At 42.9% G+C, this 21,047-nt stretch overlaps 1 protein-coding gene across 1 annotated transcript in view; it reads left to right on the forward strand.

Moving 5' to 3' along the window:
* RGL3 (ral guanine nucleotide dissociation stimulator like 3) overlaps positions 1-18,804 on the forward strand; it is a 65,424-nt gene extending 46,620 nt beyond the window's left edge. The window contains 8 exon segments of the mRNA XM_070736817.1: positions 474-506; positions 670-701; positions 703-837; positions 2,464-2,553; positions 3,741-3,885; positions 5,833-5,982; positions 12,977-13,091; positions 18,018-18,804. Of these exon segments, the coding sequence (XP_070592918.1) occupies positions 474-506; positions 670-701; positions 703-837; positions 2,464-2,553; positions 3,741-3,885; positions 5,833-5,982; positions 12,977-13,091; positions 18,018-18,592 (1,275 nt within the window). The 3' untranslated portion in view covers positions 18,593-18,804.
* Positions 18,805-21,047: the final 2,243 nt, after the last annotated feature.

A 21,047-nucleotide genomic window follows, 5' to 3' on the forward strand; every position in this document is an offset into this window, starting at 1 on the left:
ATGTACAAGGCCCTATTCAATTTAGAAACTGAGAATCTTGTGGAGTACTGGTTCTGTTATGGACTTGCTTGCCAGTTCACCTCTAGAGGACAGTGGTAATTGAGGATGGAGTATTTGCTGGCCATCCATGATTGTATGTGTGTGCATATATGAGTAGGGGAGAACTTGTTAGTTGTTGCTAAGGAGCTATTTTTGCCTTGTATCACATGAAGTGTTGTCCAATTTATCATGTGTCCCAAAACCTTGTTTATTCTTTAAAATATTCTTTCTTACTTTTCTGGCTGGTCTCAGTTGACTAAATTTTCAGGGTCCTATTTGTATTTCTTTTTTGCTAAAAATAAATGGGGGATGATTGAGCCTAAAACTTTGCCCACAAAATGTTAATGGGGGCTGGCTCAAATAGCTGCTGCTTAAATTCTGTCCCCATGTGCTACTCATTGTCTCCATTTTGTTTTCTATTTCCAATTCCACAGGGTCAGCTCATTAACTTTGAGAAGAGGCGCAAGGTAAATCAAAGATAGAGGAACTGGAAGGATAGGGGTAGGATCTAATATTTCCTAGTTTTGTGTTTAGCTCTGGGATGGGGAGGCATATTAGTCACCAAGAGAATGGCCATGGGTGCAATCTCAGCAACACCATGACTCTGTCATATGCACCCCTCTTCTTCAGGAAGCAGCAATCCTCTTCCGCATCTGCCATCTGCACGTGTCAGGGATACAATTTTGCCCCCCCACCAATTTCCCCCCTGGCCCCCCCCTTCCCCCCCCCGAGCCTGCCCCCCCATCCATCATTCCACTTGGCCTTCCATCTCCAGCGGCAGCTTTCTGAAGACCAGAGGTGGGAAGGGAGATTTTTGCTGGGGATGGACAAAAAATTGTTTGGTGGGCGAAAGCACTAGACACTCATAAAGCTTGTATCACTCAGGTTGCAACTCTAGTTAGTGCTTTTGAAATGCAACAATAATTGCAAATTTTACATCAGAAAAAATCATTTGCAGATGTGAAGCAGTTTGATTCTGTGCTATGTGTGCCCTTTCCCTGCTGAAAAAAAAATCATCCAAATAGTTTCCTTCCAATATACTTTACTGGATTAGTCCCTAAGTGCAGTTCATCTATCTCTATCTCTATCTATCTATCTATCTATCTATCTATCTATCTATCTATCTATCTATCTATCTATCTATCTGTCAGCCTGTCTGCATTATTCTTCATTTCTTCACTGCATTGGCTGCCATCAGGAAATGGTGAGGTGGGGAGGCATTTGTGCTTTCAGCTTTGTACTCAGGCAAACTGTTCGAAAGCGGAAAGCACCAGCCTGAAGATGATGAGTGGGACCTCGTTGAAATGATGAGTGGGACCTCGGTGAAATGTCACCAGGTTTCTCTGAACCTTACACGAATATGCCAACACCTACATATCTATAGCCAAAATAGATCTATCCTAGTCTCCCTTAATTCAGCAAAATTCAGCAAAAACACATGATATATATATATATATATATATATATATATATATATATATATATATATATATATATCACATGTTTTTTTTGCTGAATTCGAAAATTAAGGGAGACTAGGATAGATCTATTTCGGCCTTATTTTGGCCTCATCAGCTAGCCATACCCTCACTAGGACTTGAACTTGCAACCTTTGTCTTGTAAGGCAGAGAATTAACCTTTAAGCTACAGTATTCAATCCCTTCAGCTCTGTACCAGGGAAGGGGATTGTGAAATGGTATTAATGATGATATTTATGGTTCTTTTGTTGCTAATTTCACAAATTCGTTATATTTGTAAAGTTCAGTCATTCCTCTCCTTCCTGATTACCAGAGGAAGAGGGTGGCTGTCCACTATGACGTTAGATTCAGCTCTTCTGCTTTTCAAGATATAGATCATCGTACAATCAAGGCAGGAGAAAGGAGAAAAAGAGACTGTTGGCCCAGTTGTCCTTCCATGCCCCTATATTCCATATTGTTTTACTACAACTTGGAACATGCCAAATATGGTGTGAAACCAGCTTCAAGAAGCCCAGATAGAGTCTTGAAGATAAAATAGTTCAATTGCGGCTGCAGTGAACTGATAGTAAAAGCTCCCCCTTAGAATGCTGAAAGGGGGACAGTTGCAAAGACAGCAAAGGCATCTTACTCAAAGAAGACAATACCTTTTGGCAATGACTCAGAATAGCCTCAAAAGAGGCAAGATAGGGTTAGCAATGAGAGCAGTAAATGTTATACTGGTATTTGTCAGCTAAAGGATGGGTGAACAGTACTGAGCAGTACATCAATGAGAGCATGGGACAGGGCAAAGAATCAGAGAGGAATCTGGGAATTGATGAGTAAACAGGCAGTAAGGGGAGATATGGAGCTCAGACTTCAGGCCATAAACCCCAAAGTGCCATGTGTATCCTCAGTCAACAGTTGAGAAGATGTAGCTACATAATGTGTCTTCACTGTTCTCCTCCAGCTACTACATATCTTGTATGATAGAGCCACCTGCTAACTCCTGTCCCAACTCACCAAAGCTGCATCGCAGTCTGACCAAACGCTTCAGCTCGTAAGTTATCGCAGTAACTGGTGAGAGGAGGCATTCTTGTTTCTTTCTATCCTCTGCCCTTTCACCTGCCACCCAAACCTTCCCTCCACTCTCTGAGGTTTATTTTTGGGGAGGTGGGCTTCTATAGTCTGCTTTTGTCATGCTGAGGGGAAGGATAACCAAAACTGGGTTAATTTGTGTGTGGACAGATTAAACCAGGGTGCAATTATAAATCAACAAATTAAGCTGTTTACTTCATGCTTTATTTGTGGGGTTTTCTGAAGCATTTTTGGCTCACCATTATTAAAATAGGGTAGTATTCAGAGGGGCAGGGCTGCACTTAAGGCTGATCTTAGAAATATGGGGCATAATGACACCCTCTTCATATACCATCAAATTCAGGCAACTTAGACCTCTGGAGATTTGCAAGAAGTCTGGGCTTTCCAGATCATACAGTTCCAGGTTCAGAGTAAAATTATAACCCACTTTCCCTAGTATAATGTGAGAAGTCCTAGTACTCAGCTTTCTGCAAGTTAATTTTTTCTAAGTATTAAATACAAGTCAGAAGTAATGGCGCTCCTAAATTAAAATAAATTTCCTAAGAGGGAATTTTCAGAAGAAATGGGCTGTTGCAGAAATATAATCAATATGCAGAATGATTGAATATTTTAAATGTATAACTAGTACTAGAATTAGATGTTTAGATACTCATGAGGAGACACATTCAGAAGTTTACTAATTTTGATTAGACCCTTTGAATAAGGAGGCACTCTAACTGGATTTGCAAGCTGGTAAAGCTTTCCAAATGATCAATGAAATTATTTCTGAACCACAAAAATTCAGAAATTATTTCTGAACCACAAAAAGGTTGGTCTGAGAGTTAGAAAAATGATACTCAGAGGAAATGATGAAAGCATAACATAAATCCAGTGATTAATTACATGCCAAGGAATAACTCTGACCTGAGCAGCTTCTGAAGTACAAAATCCACATTCTACTCCCAGATCTATACTAGCCACTCATATATGGGCTGCTCAGATACACATAGATAATTTATGCTTCTGGGTTGAAACCAAGTTAGATCAGAATATTATGAAGGCTAAATAATCAGATGGATATGCTGGGATCCATTTGGTTTTTAAGAAAATGTGGAGCTGCATGTTTTCCTTAACTCTCTGTCTGGCCTCCTTTTCTCTCCTTCTCTGCAGACTCCTTTTGAGCTCAGAACCATCTGCAATTACCTCTGGACCTGAAAAGACTGGAACTATGCCATTGAGTTCCTCTAGCAGCCTTAACTCTGAAGATGGATCCAGTGCCCCTTGCTCTCCAACATGGGTATCCCCTGGTGTCAAGGTGACATGTTTATTTTTTATTTCTAAAATAGTCTTGGGATTCTTGCAAATCAGAAATGGACATGCAATTGGTGGAACACAATCACCAATACAAATGCCACAATTGGCTTTTATAATATCTCTCTTTTTAAATTGCTATATTTTACTCTTTTGATGTTTGCAGTTGGACAAAGCTACTTTGGGAAATTATCATCATAAGTATTGTCAAAAACAGGATTTAAAAACTTGGCATTATTATATTGTTGCCACAGAATAGAAAGGAAGAAAATTTCAACAACAAATGCATATTCTTTGGTTCCAATGAATTAATTAAAACCAAGAAGCTGGAAAGTATTAATGAGGGTACCCAGCCTATTTATGGGGGGCAGGAGGGGGAATGAGAACATTCTGCATGGTGTTATTCCAAAGATGTTGGGTCTGTAACAACATTACAAGGAATAACAGAACATGATATAGATATGGACTACTGATCTTGGACACAGCAAACAAGATTAAATGCAGGCATCATGAAGAAATTGACCCAGAGACTAATAGAAGGAAATGGATATCATCATTACTAATAAGTGCTGTAAAGGATAATAAAGTAACATGAATAACAATTGTTGAAGTTGATATTCCAATACAGAAACTATAGTATGTATTGTATCTCTATATTTGTACATACCTGGGATAGAAACATAGAAACATAGAAGATTGATGGCAGAAAAAGACCTCATGGTTCATCTAGTCTATCCTTATACTATTTCCTGTATTTTATCTTAAAATGGATATATGTTTATCCCAGGCATGTTTAAATTCAGTTACTGTGAATTTACCAACTATGTCTGCTGGAAGTTTGTTCCAAGCATCTACTACTCTTTCAGTAAAATAATATTTGCTCATGTTACTTCTAATCTTTCCCCTAACTAACTTCAGATTGTGCCCCCTTGTTCTTGTGTTCAGTTTCCTATTAAAAACACTTCTCTCCTGAACCTTATTTAACCCTTTAACATATTTAAATGTTTTGATAATGTCCCCCCTTTCCCTTCTGTCCTTCAGACTATACAGATAGAATTAATTAAGTCTTTCCTGATAAGTTTTATGTTTAAGACCTTCCACCATTTTTGTAGCCCGTCTTTGGACCCGTTCAATTTTATCAATATCTTTTTGTAGGTGAGGATAAACATATATCCATCCTAAGATAAAATACAGAAAATAGTATAAGGGCAGACTAGATGGACCATGAGGTCTTCTTCTGCCATCAACCTTCTATGTTTCTATGTTAAGTTTCTACCCAAAATATTACATGGATGGCAACCTGATACTGTGCTGGAAAATATTGATCATTCACAAATGCTATTTAGAAAATATTTAAATTTTCCTAGTCATTTTTTCTACCAAATTAGAATTTTGCTAAATGATGTGATCAATTAGTTCCCTAATTCCTAAATGAATTTCAATTATTTTTCACTGCCTAATCCAGAGGTATGTATGGATTTCTTAGCTCTCTTCTTTCCCATTCATTTCTCAATCTTGGCAATTTACAGACTTTAACAGCCAGAAACTCACAGCCAGCCTGGCTTTTGTTGAAGTCATCAGGAATATAAATCTACATACCTGAAGTAAGTGCCAGGATTGAGAAATCTTGATTTAGATACTTTGGTTCATTTTTGTTCTAGATCACTTATTTTGTGAGATTTATTCTTCACTTTCTCAATTCTCAGGTTCCATGCACAGAAATTATAAACCTGGAGAATTCCTGAAACACATCCCAGAATTCTGGAATGTGTTTTACTTTAGATTTTGACACTTAGTTCTCTGGTTAGGCTCTAAGAATTTACTATTTGTTCCCACAACATCATAGGTTACAATTTGCATACACAAAAGTCTCTTGTGGCCCATAAAAAATGGCGAAGTACATCACTTTAAAACCATGTTATTTCACTTTTGGTCATTTTCCTGTGCTTAGGATCCACCTGTAACTCAATGGAAAACCTGTCCTCTGCGTGAGCAGCCTGTGCCACCTTCAATCTCTAAACAGGGAGAAACAGAATCTCGCATTGTCCGTGTCTATATGAACAATATCTGTGGAAATGGAAACCTTTATCGCAGCATTCTGGTAAGTAACCAAGAGAGAGCAGTATTGTGGAAGGGAAGCCACAGGTTCTGGCTTGCAGGAACTATCCGGGACAGGTTTAATAAGGACATGACTAGAAAGCATGCCAAAAGATTACACATGATTAAAGTGATGAGGGTTCTCTGATTGTCCCAGAAAGGTGAAGAGAATCAGGAATTCCTCCCGTTTAGAATTTCTGTTTATGGAAATTGAACTGAAAAAGCAAAAAATAAATCTCACAAAATAAGTGAACCAAAAGGAACCAAAGTATCTGGAACAAGGTTTCTCAGCTTTGACAGTTTTCAGGTGTGTGGTATTCAATTCCTGGAGATCTCAACAACAGCCATGCTTGCTGTGAGTTTAAATCTACATGCCAAGATTGAGAAATGAACAGGAAAGAAGAGAGCTAAGCAAATCCATACATACCTCTGAAAATTTTATGATGGTTATACCTTGAGCATTTGGAAATATTTTTGTTGGATGAGAATAAGACTGGATTGGCTCCATCATCTAGAACAATTTTTTTTCCAATTTGATGTTTTTCAAATGTACTCAATATCAAGCCTCTACACTTCCTATCTGCTGTGAGCAAAGACTGGAAATTATGGGAGCTGCCCTATGCGACTAGAGGACATTAGTTAAGAGAAGGCATTCCTGAAGATTTGCCAACTTCATATTTGAGGATTGTGATGTGTATGGAGATATAATTAGTGTATTTTTTTTTCCAGAAGCAGACAGCAATTTTGGATAAGGGATAATTTTGGATAATTTTAAAGCAATACATGTCATCAGGCATGGGGGAACTGAGATATTCCCTCCCCCCTAGGCTTATAAAATTTATGCATGGTATGTCTGTATGTATGATTGGTTCATTAAATTGGGGTTTTTTAAATTACTTTTAATATTAGATTTGTTTACATTGTCTTTTTATTGTTGTTAGCCGCCCCGAGTCTGCGGAGAGGGGCGGCATACAAATCTAATAAATAAATAAATAAATAAAGCTGTGATGATGAACCTATGCCACGCCTGCCACAGGTGTCATGTGAAGCCATATCTGAAGGCATGTGAGGCTTTGCCCTAAGTCAGCTGTGCTCTGGCCAACTGATTTTAAGCATTCTGGAGGGTGAAGGAGGTTGTTTTTGCCCTCCCCAGGCTTCAGGAAAGCCACTGGAGCCTGTGGATGATGAAAAATGGACCTGTTGAGTATCTGTATACTCCATGCAAATAGTTGGAAAAATAGAAGAAGCGCCTGATTGGCTAAGACGCTGACAGTTGGTTTTTGGCGGGAAGCTTGAGAGTATAAAATGAGCGTCTGTCACTGTGTAAAATCAGACGCGTTCCTTGCTGGAGTCACTTGTCTAAAGAGCTGAATAAAGGAACCGTTTTAAAAAGCCCGAGCTGCCTCAGACTCTTCACTGGCGACGTCGGACGGTCGAACCTACGCTCTCCACCATGGACAACTTGCCTGTCGGAAGAGCTCCTGACTTCTTCGATCCTGGGAAATCCACATGGGACAACTACATCTCGAAATTCAACATCTTCCTCGAGGCTGCGGGCATGAAGGACGCCGAAAGTGACAGGAAGAGAGCGATCTTCCTGAATTATTGCGGCTCGGAGATCTACGATCTCGCCCAGACGTTGACAGATCCGCTACCGGCAAACTCCATGACTTGGGACGCCCTGAAGACCAAGCTCGCCGCCCACTTCAAGCCGACAAAACCAGCCATCATTTTCCGGCATCAATTCTCGAGAATGAGCCAGCTCGAAACCGAAACTATCAACCAGTATGCCACCCGTCTTTGCACCGTGCTGTCAAAGTGCAAATTTGACAACCCAGAAGCCCGGCTCATCGACGCCCTGATTTTCGGCATGAAAAATGCAACTGTCAGAAATAAGCTCCTCACCGAAGATGAGCCTTCTCTACAAGCTGTCATCAAGACAGCCCAAACAGCGGAAATCTCTGAAGCTGCCGCCAAAGAACTCAAACAAAACGACAAGAAGGAAGTCGTCGCAAAGATTGACTCTCAAGCCGAGTCTCCAGACGACCACAGTCTACCTGCCACCTCCGAGGACAACTGTTTCCTGCTCCAACATGACACCTCAAGGCCACCGAGACAACCTCGTCCCGTCTTTCCCTGCTCTGGCTGCAGAGGAAACCATCCGCGCTTGAAGTGCCCGTTCCGGGAATCCATCTGCCGCCGATGCAACCGTCGGGGGCACATCGCTGAAGCCATGCCAGAGGACTCCTTCTCTTCTCAACGTCCTCCTCGTTTCCAGGGTCAACCAGCCCAGCCGCACAACAACAGAAATCATCACTTTCCTGGCCGCAGAAACTACGCAAACACCAACCGAGACTACGCACGAGGTAACTTTGACAATTCAATTAATAGCACGGTAACAAAAAACGTGAGCAAAATTGTGATTTCCCTGCTCCTTAACAAAAAACCGTGCCAGATGGAACTAGACACTGGATCTAGATATACTATAATGCCTTGGGAAAAACTAAAATTGTATACGCCTCATCTTACCCAAGCTGCTCTAAAACCAACTGCTTTGGTTATTAAGGATTTTCAAGGGGGAATTATTCCTGTATTGGGGAAAATTGATGTACCAATTTTGTTCAAATCTGTACAATGTATGCTACCTTTAATTGTGGTCTCGGGAGCTAGGCACTCCCTTTTGGGGTTACAGTGGATGGCTCCCCTGGGGATTGAAATCTCTGGTATTTACAATGTCAGCTCTCAAGGAACTCCTAACTTCCTACAGGAGTTTCCTGATGTCTTTAGCTCCACCTTGGGGTCTTACAATGGGCCACCTATATCTTTTTCCTTAGACCCTAAAGTCCCCCCTGTACGGCTTAAACCTCGTAGGGTTCCCCTACCTCTCCTTCCAAAACTAGATCAACAGCTGGACAAACTTATTAGTCAAGGCATTTTGGTCCCTGTTGACCAAGCACCTTGGGAAAGTCCCATAGTGACTCCTTTGAAGCCTGATGGCTCACTGAGGGTTTGCGCTGACTACAAGTCAACGCTTAACAAGGCCCTACAACACCATCCATACCCTATCCCAGTGGCTCAACAACTGCTTCACTCCCTGGGGGAAGGGAAAGTATTCGCCAAAATCGATTTGGCACAGGCTTATCAGCAGCTACCTGTTGATGGGCCAACCGCCCTCGCACAGACAATAGTCACACACAGAGGTGCATTTAAATGCACAAGGCTGCAATTCGGGGTGAGCGTAGCCCCTGGAATCTCCCAGAGCCTTATGGAAAGGCTGTTAGCAGGGATAAAAGCCGCAATCCCTTACTTTGATGACATTTTAATTTCAGGGGAAAGTCAGTCTCAGTTAAACCAAAGAATTAGAGAAGTCTTTAAAAGGCTACAGCAAAAGGGCGTTAGAATCAAACCAGATAAATGTGTTTGGGGAACCAGCAGTGTAGAATTTTTAGGCTATAGGATTGATGGAGAGGGCATCCATCCAACACCAGACAAGATAAAAGCCATTAGAGAAGCCCCTGAACCACAAAACAAGACAGAATTACAGGCATTTCTGGGGCTTCTAAATTTCTATTCTGTTTTCTTAAAACAGAAAGCAACAGCAGCCGAGCCTCTCCACAAATTGCTACAGAAGGGAACTCTTTGGACCTGGGGGAGAACTGAGCATGAAGCTTTCTCTCAAATAAAAAAACCTTTTAACATCAAACAGTGTAGTGGTCCAATATATGTAGTGGTCCTTGCTACCTGTAAGATTAACCTGTGATGCGTCACCTTATGGGGTAGGCGCTGTTTTGGCACATGTATTGCCAAACGACACAGAAGCCCCGATAGCATACTTTTCTAGAACATTATCTAACGCCGAGCAGAATTACAGCCAACTAGACAAAGAGGCTTTAGCCCTAGTAGCCGGGGTTAAAAAATTCCACAATTATATTTTTGGTCGAAAATTTCAATTAATAACAGACCATAAACCATTATTAGGCCTTTTAGCGCCAAATAAGCCCACACCTCCTTTTATGTCACCACATCTAATTAGTTGGGCTATCTTTTTAGCAGGATATAATTATGAACTTAAGCATAAGGGAGGAAAAGAAATTAACCACGCAGATGGGTTAAGTAGATGCCCCATGACAGTAACTGTAGAAGATCCAGCCCCAGCTGCAGATGTATTAATTTTGGAATTGGAAGAAAACCCAATAACGACAGCCAAAGAGGTAGCTGAGCACACTCAACAAGACCCATTATTACAAAAAGTAATTAACTGTGTATTAAGGGGGTGGCATAACGAAAGCCAGGGAGATGAGTTGAAGGATTTTAAAAGCAAAAGACTTGAACTGTCTTATCTAAAAGGATGCCTTTTGTGGGGAGATAGAGTCATAATTCCTTCTAGCTTAAAGAACAAGGTCTTAAAGCTTTTGCATATGGGGTATCCTGGGATTGTAAGAATGAAGAGTTTGGCCAGGGGACACTTATGGTGGCCAGGACTGGATGCAGAAATTGAAAAATGGGTAGCCACTTGTGATCCATGCCAAGAGTCTAGGCCAAAGCCCCCTAGGACAACACCAATGGATTGGGAACAACCAAAGGGACCATGGTCAAGAATTCATATCGATTTTGCAGGCCCAATTGGGTCACAATATTTCTTAATAATTGTAGATGCATATTCTAAGTGGGTCGAGATTATTGCCATAAGTAACATCACTATTAAGGCCCTGTGCCACCTCTTCGCCACTCATGGCTGTCCTGACATATTGGTGTCAGATAATGGTCCTCAATTGACAGCCAGGCAATTTGAGCTATTCTTAGATCACTTAGGGGTTAGGCACGTCCTCATCTCACCTTACTCCCCCTGGGCTAACGGATTGGCAGAGAGGTACGTGCGCGTGGCAAAGGAGGCCTTGCGCAGGTCAGGTCCAGGGGAGGTGCAAGAACACCTGGACCAATTCTTGTTGACTCAGCACATCACACCAAACGCTTCCACTCAAAGGAGCCCTGCTGAGATCCTGATGGGGAGAAAGCTCAGATCCCCAATAGATAAGACTCCATCCTATGTATTGTGAATCTAAAGATGTTGTTATATGTCCAGAAAGAAATCTGTATTTAGGACAGAATGTATTTGCAAAGAATTTTGATGGTGGACTCAATTGGGTAAAAGGAACAATTGTACAACAAACCGCGCCTAAAACTTACTATGTCAGTTTGGACGATGGCCGAGTGTGGAAAAGGCACATCGACCATTTATGAAGGTGCCAAGAGTCCACACCTGTTTCCAACACCGCAACGACCCGAGACACTAACATGGATTGTTCCCCTTCGCTAGACTACAACGCACAGACTGTACAACAAAATGTAATGGACTTCCAAATTGACTCACCGAGCCGTCGGTCTTCCTCCAGCGATGTCGAGCCTTCTTCATTGGAGCTTGGTGTTGTGCCTGCAGACTCGACACTGGGGCCTTTCCACAGCCACGGCCCTGGACTGCCAGTGGAGCTGCTAGCGAACCGACCTCCTCTTCGGCCGATTGCCAGGACTCGAATGATCTGCGCAGGTCCGAAAGGATTGCACGCAGACCAAGCCGATTGGAGGACTTTGTCACATGGCGTTCAGTGTGAACTGTTTTTTTTTTACTAAGGAGGGAGGGGTGTTGAGTATCTGTACAATGATCCCTCGAGTATCGCGAGGGTTACATTCCAAGACCCCTCGCGATACTCGATTTTTCGCGATATAGTGGTGCGGAAGTAAAAACACCATCTGCGCATGCGCGCCCTTTTTTCCATGGCCGCGCATGCGCAGATGGTGGAGTTTGCGTGGGCGGCGGGGAAGACCCAGGGAAGGTTTCTTCGGCCGCCCAGCAGCTGATCTGCTCGGCAGCGCCGCAGCAGCGAGGAGCCGAAGATCGGGGTTTCCCCGCCACCCACGCAAAGGGGAAACCCCGATCTTCGGCTCCTTGCTGCTGCGGCGCTGCCGAGCAGATCAGCTTCTGGCCGGCCGAAGAAACCTTCCCTGGGTCTTCCCTGCCGCCCACGCAAAGGGGAAACCCCGATCTTCGGCTCCTCGCTGCTGCCCGCCCGCCCGCCGCCCGCCGCTCGAGAGCAAGAGGGGGAGAGATAGAGAAAGAGAGAGAAGGAAAGAAAGAGATGAGAGAGGGAGGAAGAGAGTGTGAGAGAGGAAGAAGCAAGATAGAGAAAGAGAGAGAGAAAGAAAGATGAGAAAGGAAGAGAGTGACGTCATCGGGTGGGAAAAATCACGATATAGCGTTTCGCGAAGATCGAGATCGCGAAAATCGAGGGATCACTGTATACTCCATGTAAATAGTTGGAAAAATAGAAGAAGCGCCTGATTGGCTAAGACGCTGACAGTTGGTTTTCGGCGGGAAGCTTGAGAGTATAAAAGGAGCGTCTGTCACTGTGTAAAATCAGACGCTTTCCTTGCTGGAGTCACTTGTCTAAATAGCTGAATAAAGGAACCGTTTTAAAAAGCCTGAGCTGCCTCAGACTCTTCAGGACCCAACAGGCCTACCAGAAGTTCGGAAACCAACTTCCCGTTGGGCTGTTGGGCTTTTTTTTGCCCTCCCCAGGTTTCAGAGTGCTTCCCTAAAGCCCAGGGAGGGTGAAAAGTGGCCCAATGTCCCTATTGAAAGTCGGGAAGCTTCAGTGAGGTCTGCGCACAAGTGTGTGTGGGGAGGGAAGCACTGGGGGGATTGTGCATATATGCGTGGTGGGAGGATATTACATTATGGGTGTGGGCACGTGCGTGTATGCCATTGCGTGTGTGTGCCCGTTTGGCACCCAAGCAAAAAGAAAGTTTGCCATCACTGCACTGGAGAATGGGTAACTCAGAACCCACAATGTCTTCACTGAGACTGCTTTTCTATTTGGCCAGTAATATGCCATTTATATGTGTTGTTTAATCTTTAACAATGTTTTAAACTGTGTTGTCATGTAGCTGGGTCTATCAGACTCACCTGTGGTTATCTATAAGTGGATGATTTCTCCCCACAGATCACTAGCCAGGATAAGACCACACCTGTGATACAACGGGCCTTGCAGAAGCACAAACTGGAAGAGGACTCACCATGCAACTACCAACTTCTGCAACTTCTGGGAGATGGTCAAGGTAAGAATCACAGAATCCTAGAAGATATCCTAGCCGAGACAGCCATAGACCAGCAAAACAGTGGTGCAGCATGTGATTGGCAGGATCAGCCATAAAGGACTCAGATGCCGATACACCAATTCAAAGTGTATCAAACAGGGAATGCTTGAAGTATTAGTACATGAGGTCAGGTATGATATATTTGCCCTTACTGAAACTTGGTGGGATGAAACTCACAACTGGAATGTATTGATGGAAGGATATAAACTGTACAAAGAAACAGATTAGAGGAAGTAGAACTGCATTGTAACAGAATATAGAATAACAGATTTAGAAGGGACGTTGGAGTTCTTCCTGCTCAGGCAGGAAACCCTATACCACTTCAGAGAAATGGTTATCCAATCTTTTCTTTAAAACCAACAGTGTTGGAGCATCTACAACTTCTAGAGGCAAGTCATTCCACTGATTAATTGTTTTAACTGCCAGGAAATTTCTCCTTAGTTCTTCTTGCGTCTCTCCTTGATTAGTTTCCATCCATTGCTTCTTCTCTAGCCTTCTGGTGCTTTGGAGTATAGATTGACTCCCTCAACCTATTATTGTATTACAGTATATGTAAGAGATCACTATATCTCCACAGAAATGCTAAAACCAAGGATTAAAACCTTTTAGCATGCATATTAATATGAAAATAAAAAAGAATGTTATTGCCATATATTGCAAGCCACCCAACCAAGCAGAAGAAATAGACAATGTTTTTCCTAACCAGTTAACAAATGTATGTAGGAAGCACACCACAGTAATTATCAGCCTTTAACTACCCTGACATCAACCAGGAGACAAACTCTACATTGTAGGAGATCGAACAAGTTCCTGACCAACCTAGCTGTCAATTTTGTCATTAAAAAGCTAGAGGAAAGAATTAAAAGGACACTGATACAGGTATGCATGACCAAATTCTTACTAATAAAGAACAAATGATAGAGGGGATTGAAGGTGCAGGAACTTTGGGCAAGAGTGGCCATTCCATATTAGAGTTCAACATAATGTAGACATAAGCAACAGAACATAAACCAGTATCTGAGACATATTGTATAAAACCCGTATAAAAAATGGAAAGAAGGACACATAACTAAAGCAGAATACTAACAAATAGTCTGAATCTATGAAGATGAAGACAGGAAGGCTAAGGCTCAGAATGAACTAAGACAAATGTCAGCAATAATAACAATAATAATGCTTTCAACATATAAAAAAACAAGGTCCATCAATGTGAGAAGATGGCAAGGAAGTGACAGGCAGCAGTGAAAAAGCAGAGCTGCTTAATTCTTTCTACACCTCTGTCTTCACGCACAAAGAGAAAAGACATCCCAAACTACAAAAGACAGAACCATGAAAGTCAGACAAGGAATTCCAATTAAAATAGGCAAGAAAATGGTAAGAGAACATTTGTCCACTCTAGATGAGTTCAATTCATCAGACACTTGATGGTCCTGATCATCTCGGGACCATTGAAACATATCTTTCAAGACCCTGGAGCTCTAAGGAGCTACCATAGGATCAGAAAATAACTGATGTGGTTCCCATCTTCCAAAAAACGGGTGGCAAAATCAGATACAGGAAACTACAGCTCAATCAGCCTAACATCAATATAGTACCTGGGACAATCCTAGAAAAGCTAATCAACCATCAGATCTGCAAACACCTAGAACAGAGGTGTCAAACTCGCATTGTCACAGTGTCATAATGTGACATATGGGGACTTTTTTCCCTTTCACTAAACTGGGCAGGGTCAGGGCTAGTACATAACACCTCAAAGAGGGGCGGCATACAAATCCAATTAAATAAATAAATAACACAACTGGCCCACGGGCTGCCAGTTTGACGCCTATGACCTAGAAGCAAACAAAGTTATAACCAGAAGCCAACACAGGTTTGTCAAAAACAGATCATGCCAAACAAATCTTATTTCTTTCTTTGACAAAATGACTGATTTAGTGGATCAGCAAAATGTTGTGGACATAGTATACTTGGATTTCAGTAAGGCATTTGAAAAAATAGACTACAACCTACTTATTGGTAAGCTTTAAAAATGTGGGTTGGACAGCATCATTACCAGATGGAATTGTAACTAGCTGACAAATCACACTCAATTTGTAAGTCCTTAATTTCATTTCATTTCATTTTATTGGATTTGTATGCCGCCCCTCTCCGTAGACTCGGGGCGACTAACAGTGGTAAAAACAACATGCGACAATCCAATACTAAAGAAGCTAAAAACCTTTATTTCAAAACCAATCACACATACAAACGTACCATACATAAATTGTAGAAGCCTAGGGGGAAAGAATATCTTAATTCCCCCATGCCTGACGACAGAGGTGGGTTTTAAGAAGCTTACGAAAGGCAAGAAGGGTGGGGGCTATTCTAATCTCTGGGGGGAGTTGGTTCCAGAGGGCCGGGGCCACCACAGAGAAGGCTCTTCCCCTGGGTCCCACCAAACGACATTGTTTAGTTGACGGGACCCGGAGAAGGCCCACTCTGTGAGACCTAATTGGTCGCTGGGATTCATGCGGCAGAAGGCGGTCCCGGAGATAACCTGGCCCGGTGCCATGAAGGGCTTTATAGGTCATAACCAACACTTTGAATTGTGACCGGAAACTGATCGGCAACCAATGCAGACTGCGGAGTGTTGGTGTGACATGGGCATATTTAGGGAAGCCCATGATTGCTCTCGCAGCTGCATTCTGCACGATCTGAAGTTTCCGAACACTTTTCAAAGGTAGCCCCATGTAGAGAGCATTACAGTGGTCGAGCCTCGAGGTAATGAGGGCATGAGTGACTGTGAGCAATGACTCCCGATCCAAATAGGGCCGCAACTGGTGCACCAGGTGAACCTGGGCAAACGCCCCCCTCGCCACAGCTGAAAGATGTTTCTCTAATGTGAGCTGTGGATCGAGGAGGACGCCCAAGTTGTGGACCCTCTCTGAGGGGGTTAGTGATTCCCCCCCCCCAGGGTAATGGATGGACAGATGGAATTGTCCTTGGGAGGCAAAACCCACAGCCACTCCGTCTTATCAGGGTTGAGTTTGAGTCTGTTGACACCCATCCAGGCCCTAACAGCCTCCAGACACCGGCACATCACTTCCACTGCTTCACTGACTGGACAAGGGTTGGAGATGTAAAGCTGGATATCATCTGCATATTAATGGAACCCTATTTAATGGAGGAAAGTAAGACTGTGTATCCCAAGGTTCTCTTTTAGCCCCAGTACTCTTCAATATCTTCATAAACTATTTAAATGAAAGAATAGAAGGGGAACTCGTGAAATTTGCAGACAAAAAGCTGGCAGGAATAGCCAACACCCCAGAAGATTTGTTTATTTGTTTGTTTGTTTGTTTGTTTGTTTACTCATTCATTCATTCATTCATTCATTCATTCATTTATTAGAGTTGTAAGGGACCTTGTAAGTCATCTAGTCCAACCCACTGTTCAAGCAGGAGACTCTATACCATTTTGGACAAATGGCGGTCCAATTTACCCTTGAAAGTCTAAAGTGTTGGAGAGCTCACAATCTCCACAGGCAAGCTGTTCCACTGGCTGATTGCTCTCACCCTCAGAAAGTTCATCCTTATTTCTAGGTTAAATCTCTCTTTGGTCAGTTTCCATCCATTATTCCTTGTCTGAACTTTTGGTGCTCTGGAAAACAGCCTGACCCCCTCCTCTCTGTGGCAGCTCCTCATGTATTGGAACACTGCTATCATATCTCCCCTGGTCCTTCTCTTTGACAGACTAGCCATGCCCAGTTCCTGCAACCTCTCTTTGTATGTTTTAATTTTCAAGCCCCTTATCATCCTGGTTGCTCACTTAAGATAGCCTTAAGATCCAAAAGGATCTCAACATGAACACTGGGCCCTTTCTAAAAAAATGAAATTTAATAGTGAGGAATGTAACATTTTATTATTATTATCATTATCATTATTATTTATTAGTTTGTATGTCGCCCCTCTCCAAGGACTCAGAGTGGCTCACAACAGAATACAATATCACAAAACCAATATGTTAAAAAAGCACATAAAAACCCATTATTAAAACCATCCAACTCAGTCATACCATACCCAAATCTACCATAGCCTAGGAGTAACTCAGTTACCCCATGCCTGGCGACATAAGTGGGTTTTAAGTAGCTTACAAAAGGCAAGGAGGGTGGGGGCCGTTCTAATCTCCAGGAGGAGTTGATTCCAGAGGGCCGGGGCTGCCACAGAGAAGGCTCTTCCCCTGGGTCCTGCCAGACAACATTGTTTAGTCAACGGGACCGGGAGAAGTCCGACTCTGTGGGACCTTATTGGTCGCTGGGATTCGTGTGGCAGAAGATGGTCCCGGAGGTACTTTGAATTGTGACTGGAAACTGATTGGCAACCAGTGCAGGCCGCGGACTGTTGCCAAGACATGAGCAAATCTAGGAAGCCCCAGGATAGCTCTCATGGCCACAGTTTGCACGATCTGAAGTTTCCGAACACTTTTCAGAGGTAGCCCCATGTAGAGAGTGTTGCAGTAGTCGAATCTCGAGGTGATGAGGGCATGAGCGACTGTGAGCAGTGACTCCCTGTCCAGATAGGGCTGCAACTGCTGCACCTGGTGGACTTGGTCAAACGTCCTCCTTGCCACAGCCGAAAGGTGGTGTTCTAATGTTAGCTGTGGATCGAGGAGGACGCCAAAGTTGCGGACCCTCTCTGAGGGGGGCAGTAATCCCCCCCCCCAGGGTAATGGATGGACAGATGGAATTGTCCTTGGAATGTAAGGAATAGAAGGGGAACTCATGAACTTTAGATAGAAGACCTCCAAGGTCTCTTCCAATTCTGTTATTCTGTTAAGATAGATGGAGGGGAGGTGCTGCTAGTCTTGCTCATTCTCATTCTTTTTGTTTTTTGTTCTTTTTATCCCCTGAAGAGCTGCTGATTCCAGACAGTGCAAATGTTTTCTATGCCATGAATCCTGCTGGACCCCATGACTTCTTCCTCCAGAAAAAGGGAATCACCAGCCAACCACACTTGAGGATAAAGCCTAGCAGAAAACCTGCTCTTTGCCGCATTCCCTCTCTCAAAGATTTTGATACTAGTTCCCTTGCTGCCAGTTCATGCTTCATATTTTCACATAGTGCACCAAATAGCCCAGTTTCCCTTTCTCCATCATCCCCTGCTGAGGATCCACACTTTAGAACATGTCTTTCAACACACCCATTTCCAGCTCCTTCCTCCTGGTTTCTGGAGTCAGCAATAGCCAACTCTGATTCTCCGCTTCCCTGTCTGTCTCTTCCTCAACACCCACTTCCCTTGGAAACCAGGACCCCAGTTCTCCCTCATGTTGTGCAGAAATTGTTGGCACCTCCTTCTCTGCCACAATCACCTTCTTATGCCTCCAAGAGGACATCATTTTGGTCAAAGTCCCCACCAACTTCTCCTCTAGAAATCCAAAGCAATCAAGAGTTGAACAGCGTAGGAACAGATCTTCAAAGCCAGAGATAGCTTGTCTTATTATAACACTTCTGCAACACATGCAAGTGGCTAAGGAACCAAAGAACCCATGAAAGATTCTAATTATTCTGAATTGGTCATCTGTGGAATCCTGCTTGGTTCACTCAGATTCCTCCTGGGAGATCTATAGCCATACTTCCAAAGGCCATAAATTCCAAAAGGCAGCTTTTGCCATCTCTGGTTATAAAGAGCAATTTGAGAAGTCCCCAAATGATAGTGCCTGGTTGCTTCAAAAACTGAGCTAGTCTTTGGTTTTAAGGGAAGGTAATGTCCATATATTAATTACTCCCAAAATTTAATACATAGTGTAGTCAAGAGCAGACTGGTGTAGATAGATGCTCTATAATAGTGCTATCTATGCTTTGTGAAAGCATACATTTTAAAAAATGATTCTGTAATATTTCCTATTTTTGTTGCTTGTAGAACTACCCATGTGGAGTCCACACAATTTATCCCAGTTTTGCTGCAGAAACCCACCAAATCCCAAACACAGTGGTATGACAAGCATCAATAACTTGTGCTGCATCCCTTAAGCTTTCTTCCTTCCTGCTCTCCAAATATCCCAGTTACTGTGAGAATGTACACATGTTTCATATAGCAATACAAATCTTTTTAAAATTAAATTAATCAAAATTCTCTGAATTCCAGAATATGCAGAAATGCCAGAAAATAATTTAGTATGGCTTGCTCAATTCTATCACAGTTATCAGTAATGGGGTTGGAATAACTGTATCAACAAGATGCCTGAGACAGCTAATATAAGAACCAAACAGTAGTCCATATAGTTGCTAAGGCAAGCCTGCCCAACTTCCCTGAGGTTTTGAAGATACTGCCAACTCCCCCAAAGATATAATTCAATCATTTAACTCTTTCCCTGATTGAGGAAAAAAAATAGATTACCTGTAGGCTTAAAAACAACAGGGGTCAGGACTTTATTCTTGCTGTCTTAAACTGAGAATGTGTCAGGTCCAGAAACCATGAAAGACACATGGTTTCCAAATAGATTTCAAATAGATTTCTCTATTATTCCACACAAGACAGAATCTTGCAAAACATTCGGCATGCGCTGAAACAAAAAAAACCATCGAAACATGGGTGCACCTGCAGCTCCATGCATGATTTTGCTACCTCCACAGGTGTAGAAGCAAAATCACACTGGCCCCGTTAGCACCCATGAGCCGCGGCATCGAGCCCAATTTAGCGTTCCAGCTTGGAACCCCCCCCCCTGCATACATAGCTGCTAGATTCTTTTCCTTTGTTGATGTTTGAGACTTAAGGACTTGAAATACATGTTGATGGACAAGCAATTGTGTGACTGCAGGAGGGAGCAGTTGTTGGAACTTCAAAACTGGATCATAAGTAGCTGTGGGAGAATTATCTATATTCAACAGCCCCAAGCCTGCCAGCAAAGATGTATCTTCAGTAACTTCTGAAAGTCCAGAAGAGTAGGAATAATGTGAATCTCTGGTGAGGAGTTGATTACAAAGGGCCAGAGCCACAACAGAGAAAGCTCTTCCCCTAGGGCCCGCCAGCCAGCATTGCTTGGCTGACAGGACCTGGAGGAAGCCAACTCTGTGAGCCCTGACCAGTTGCTGGGATACATGAGGCAAGAGACGGCCCCATAGGTAATCTGGTCCTAAACCATATAGGGCTTTATAGGAAACAACAAACACTTTAAATTGCATTTGGAGACTAATCAGAAGCCATTGCAGCTCATGGAGTGTTGACGAGACATGGGCATACCTAGCAAGCCCCACGACAGCTTGCGCATCTGCGTTTGGGAAGTTTGCAGTCTCCAAACGTTTTTTAAGGTAGCCCCATGTAGAGAGCATTGCAGTAATTGAACCTCAAGGTGATGAGGGTGTGAGTGGCTGTAAGGAGAGACTCCCTGTCTAAATAAGGCTGCAACTGGTGCACCAAGCAAACCTGTGCAAATGTCCCCCTTGCCACAGCTGAGAGATGTTGTTCCAAACTCAGTTGTGGATCAAGGAGGACTCCTAAGTTGCGGACTTTCTCTGAGGGGGTCAAAGAACTCCCCCAGGGTGATGGATGGACAGTTGGTAGTGTCCTTGAGGGGTAATGTCCACAGCCATTTCGTCTTCTCGATGTTGAGCTTGAGTCTGTTGGCACCCATCCAGACTCTCACAGCCTTCAGACACTGGCAAATCAGCTTGACTGCTTCACTGAATTGGCACAGGGTGGAAATGTACAGCTCAGTATCATCAGCATACTGATGGTAACTCACCCTGTGTCACCGGATGATCTCACCCAGCAGTTTCATGTAGATATTATAGCATCTTCTTTAAAAGAAGAAGGAAATTGTTCAGTTTTGACAAAATAAAAGAAGTGGCCAAAAATCTGAGAGGTTTAAAATGAATTGTTTAAAATTGTTCAACAATAAAATATGGATGTATTCTATATGTGTGGCATCATATGTGTGTGTGTG

The sequence above is a fragment of the Erythrolamprus reginae genome, chromosome 2, assembly GCF_031021105.1.
Source record: "Erythrolamprus reginae isolate rEryReg1 chromosome 2, rEryReg1.hap1, whole genome shotgun sequence".
Classification (NCBI taxonomy): Eukaryota; Metazoa; Chordata; class Lepidosauria; order Squamata; family Dipsadidae; genus Erythrolamprus; species Erythrolamprus reginae.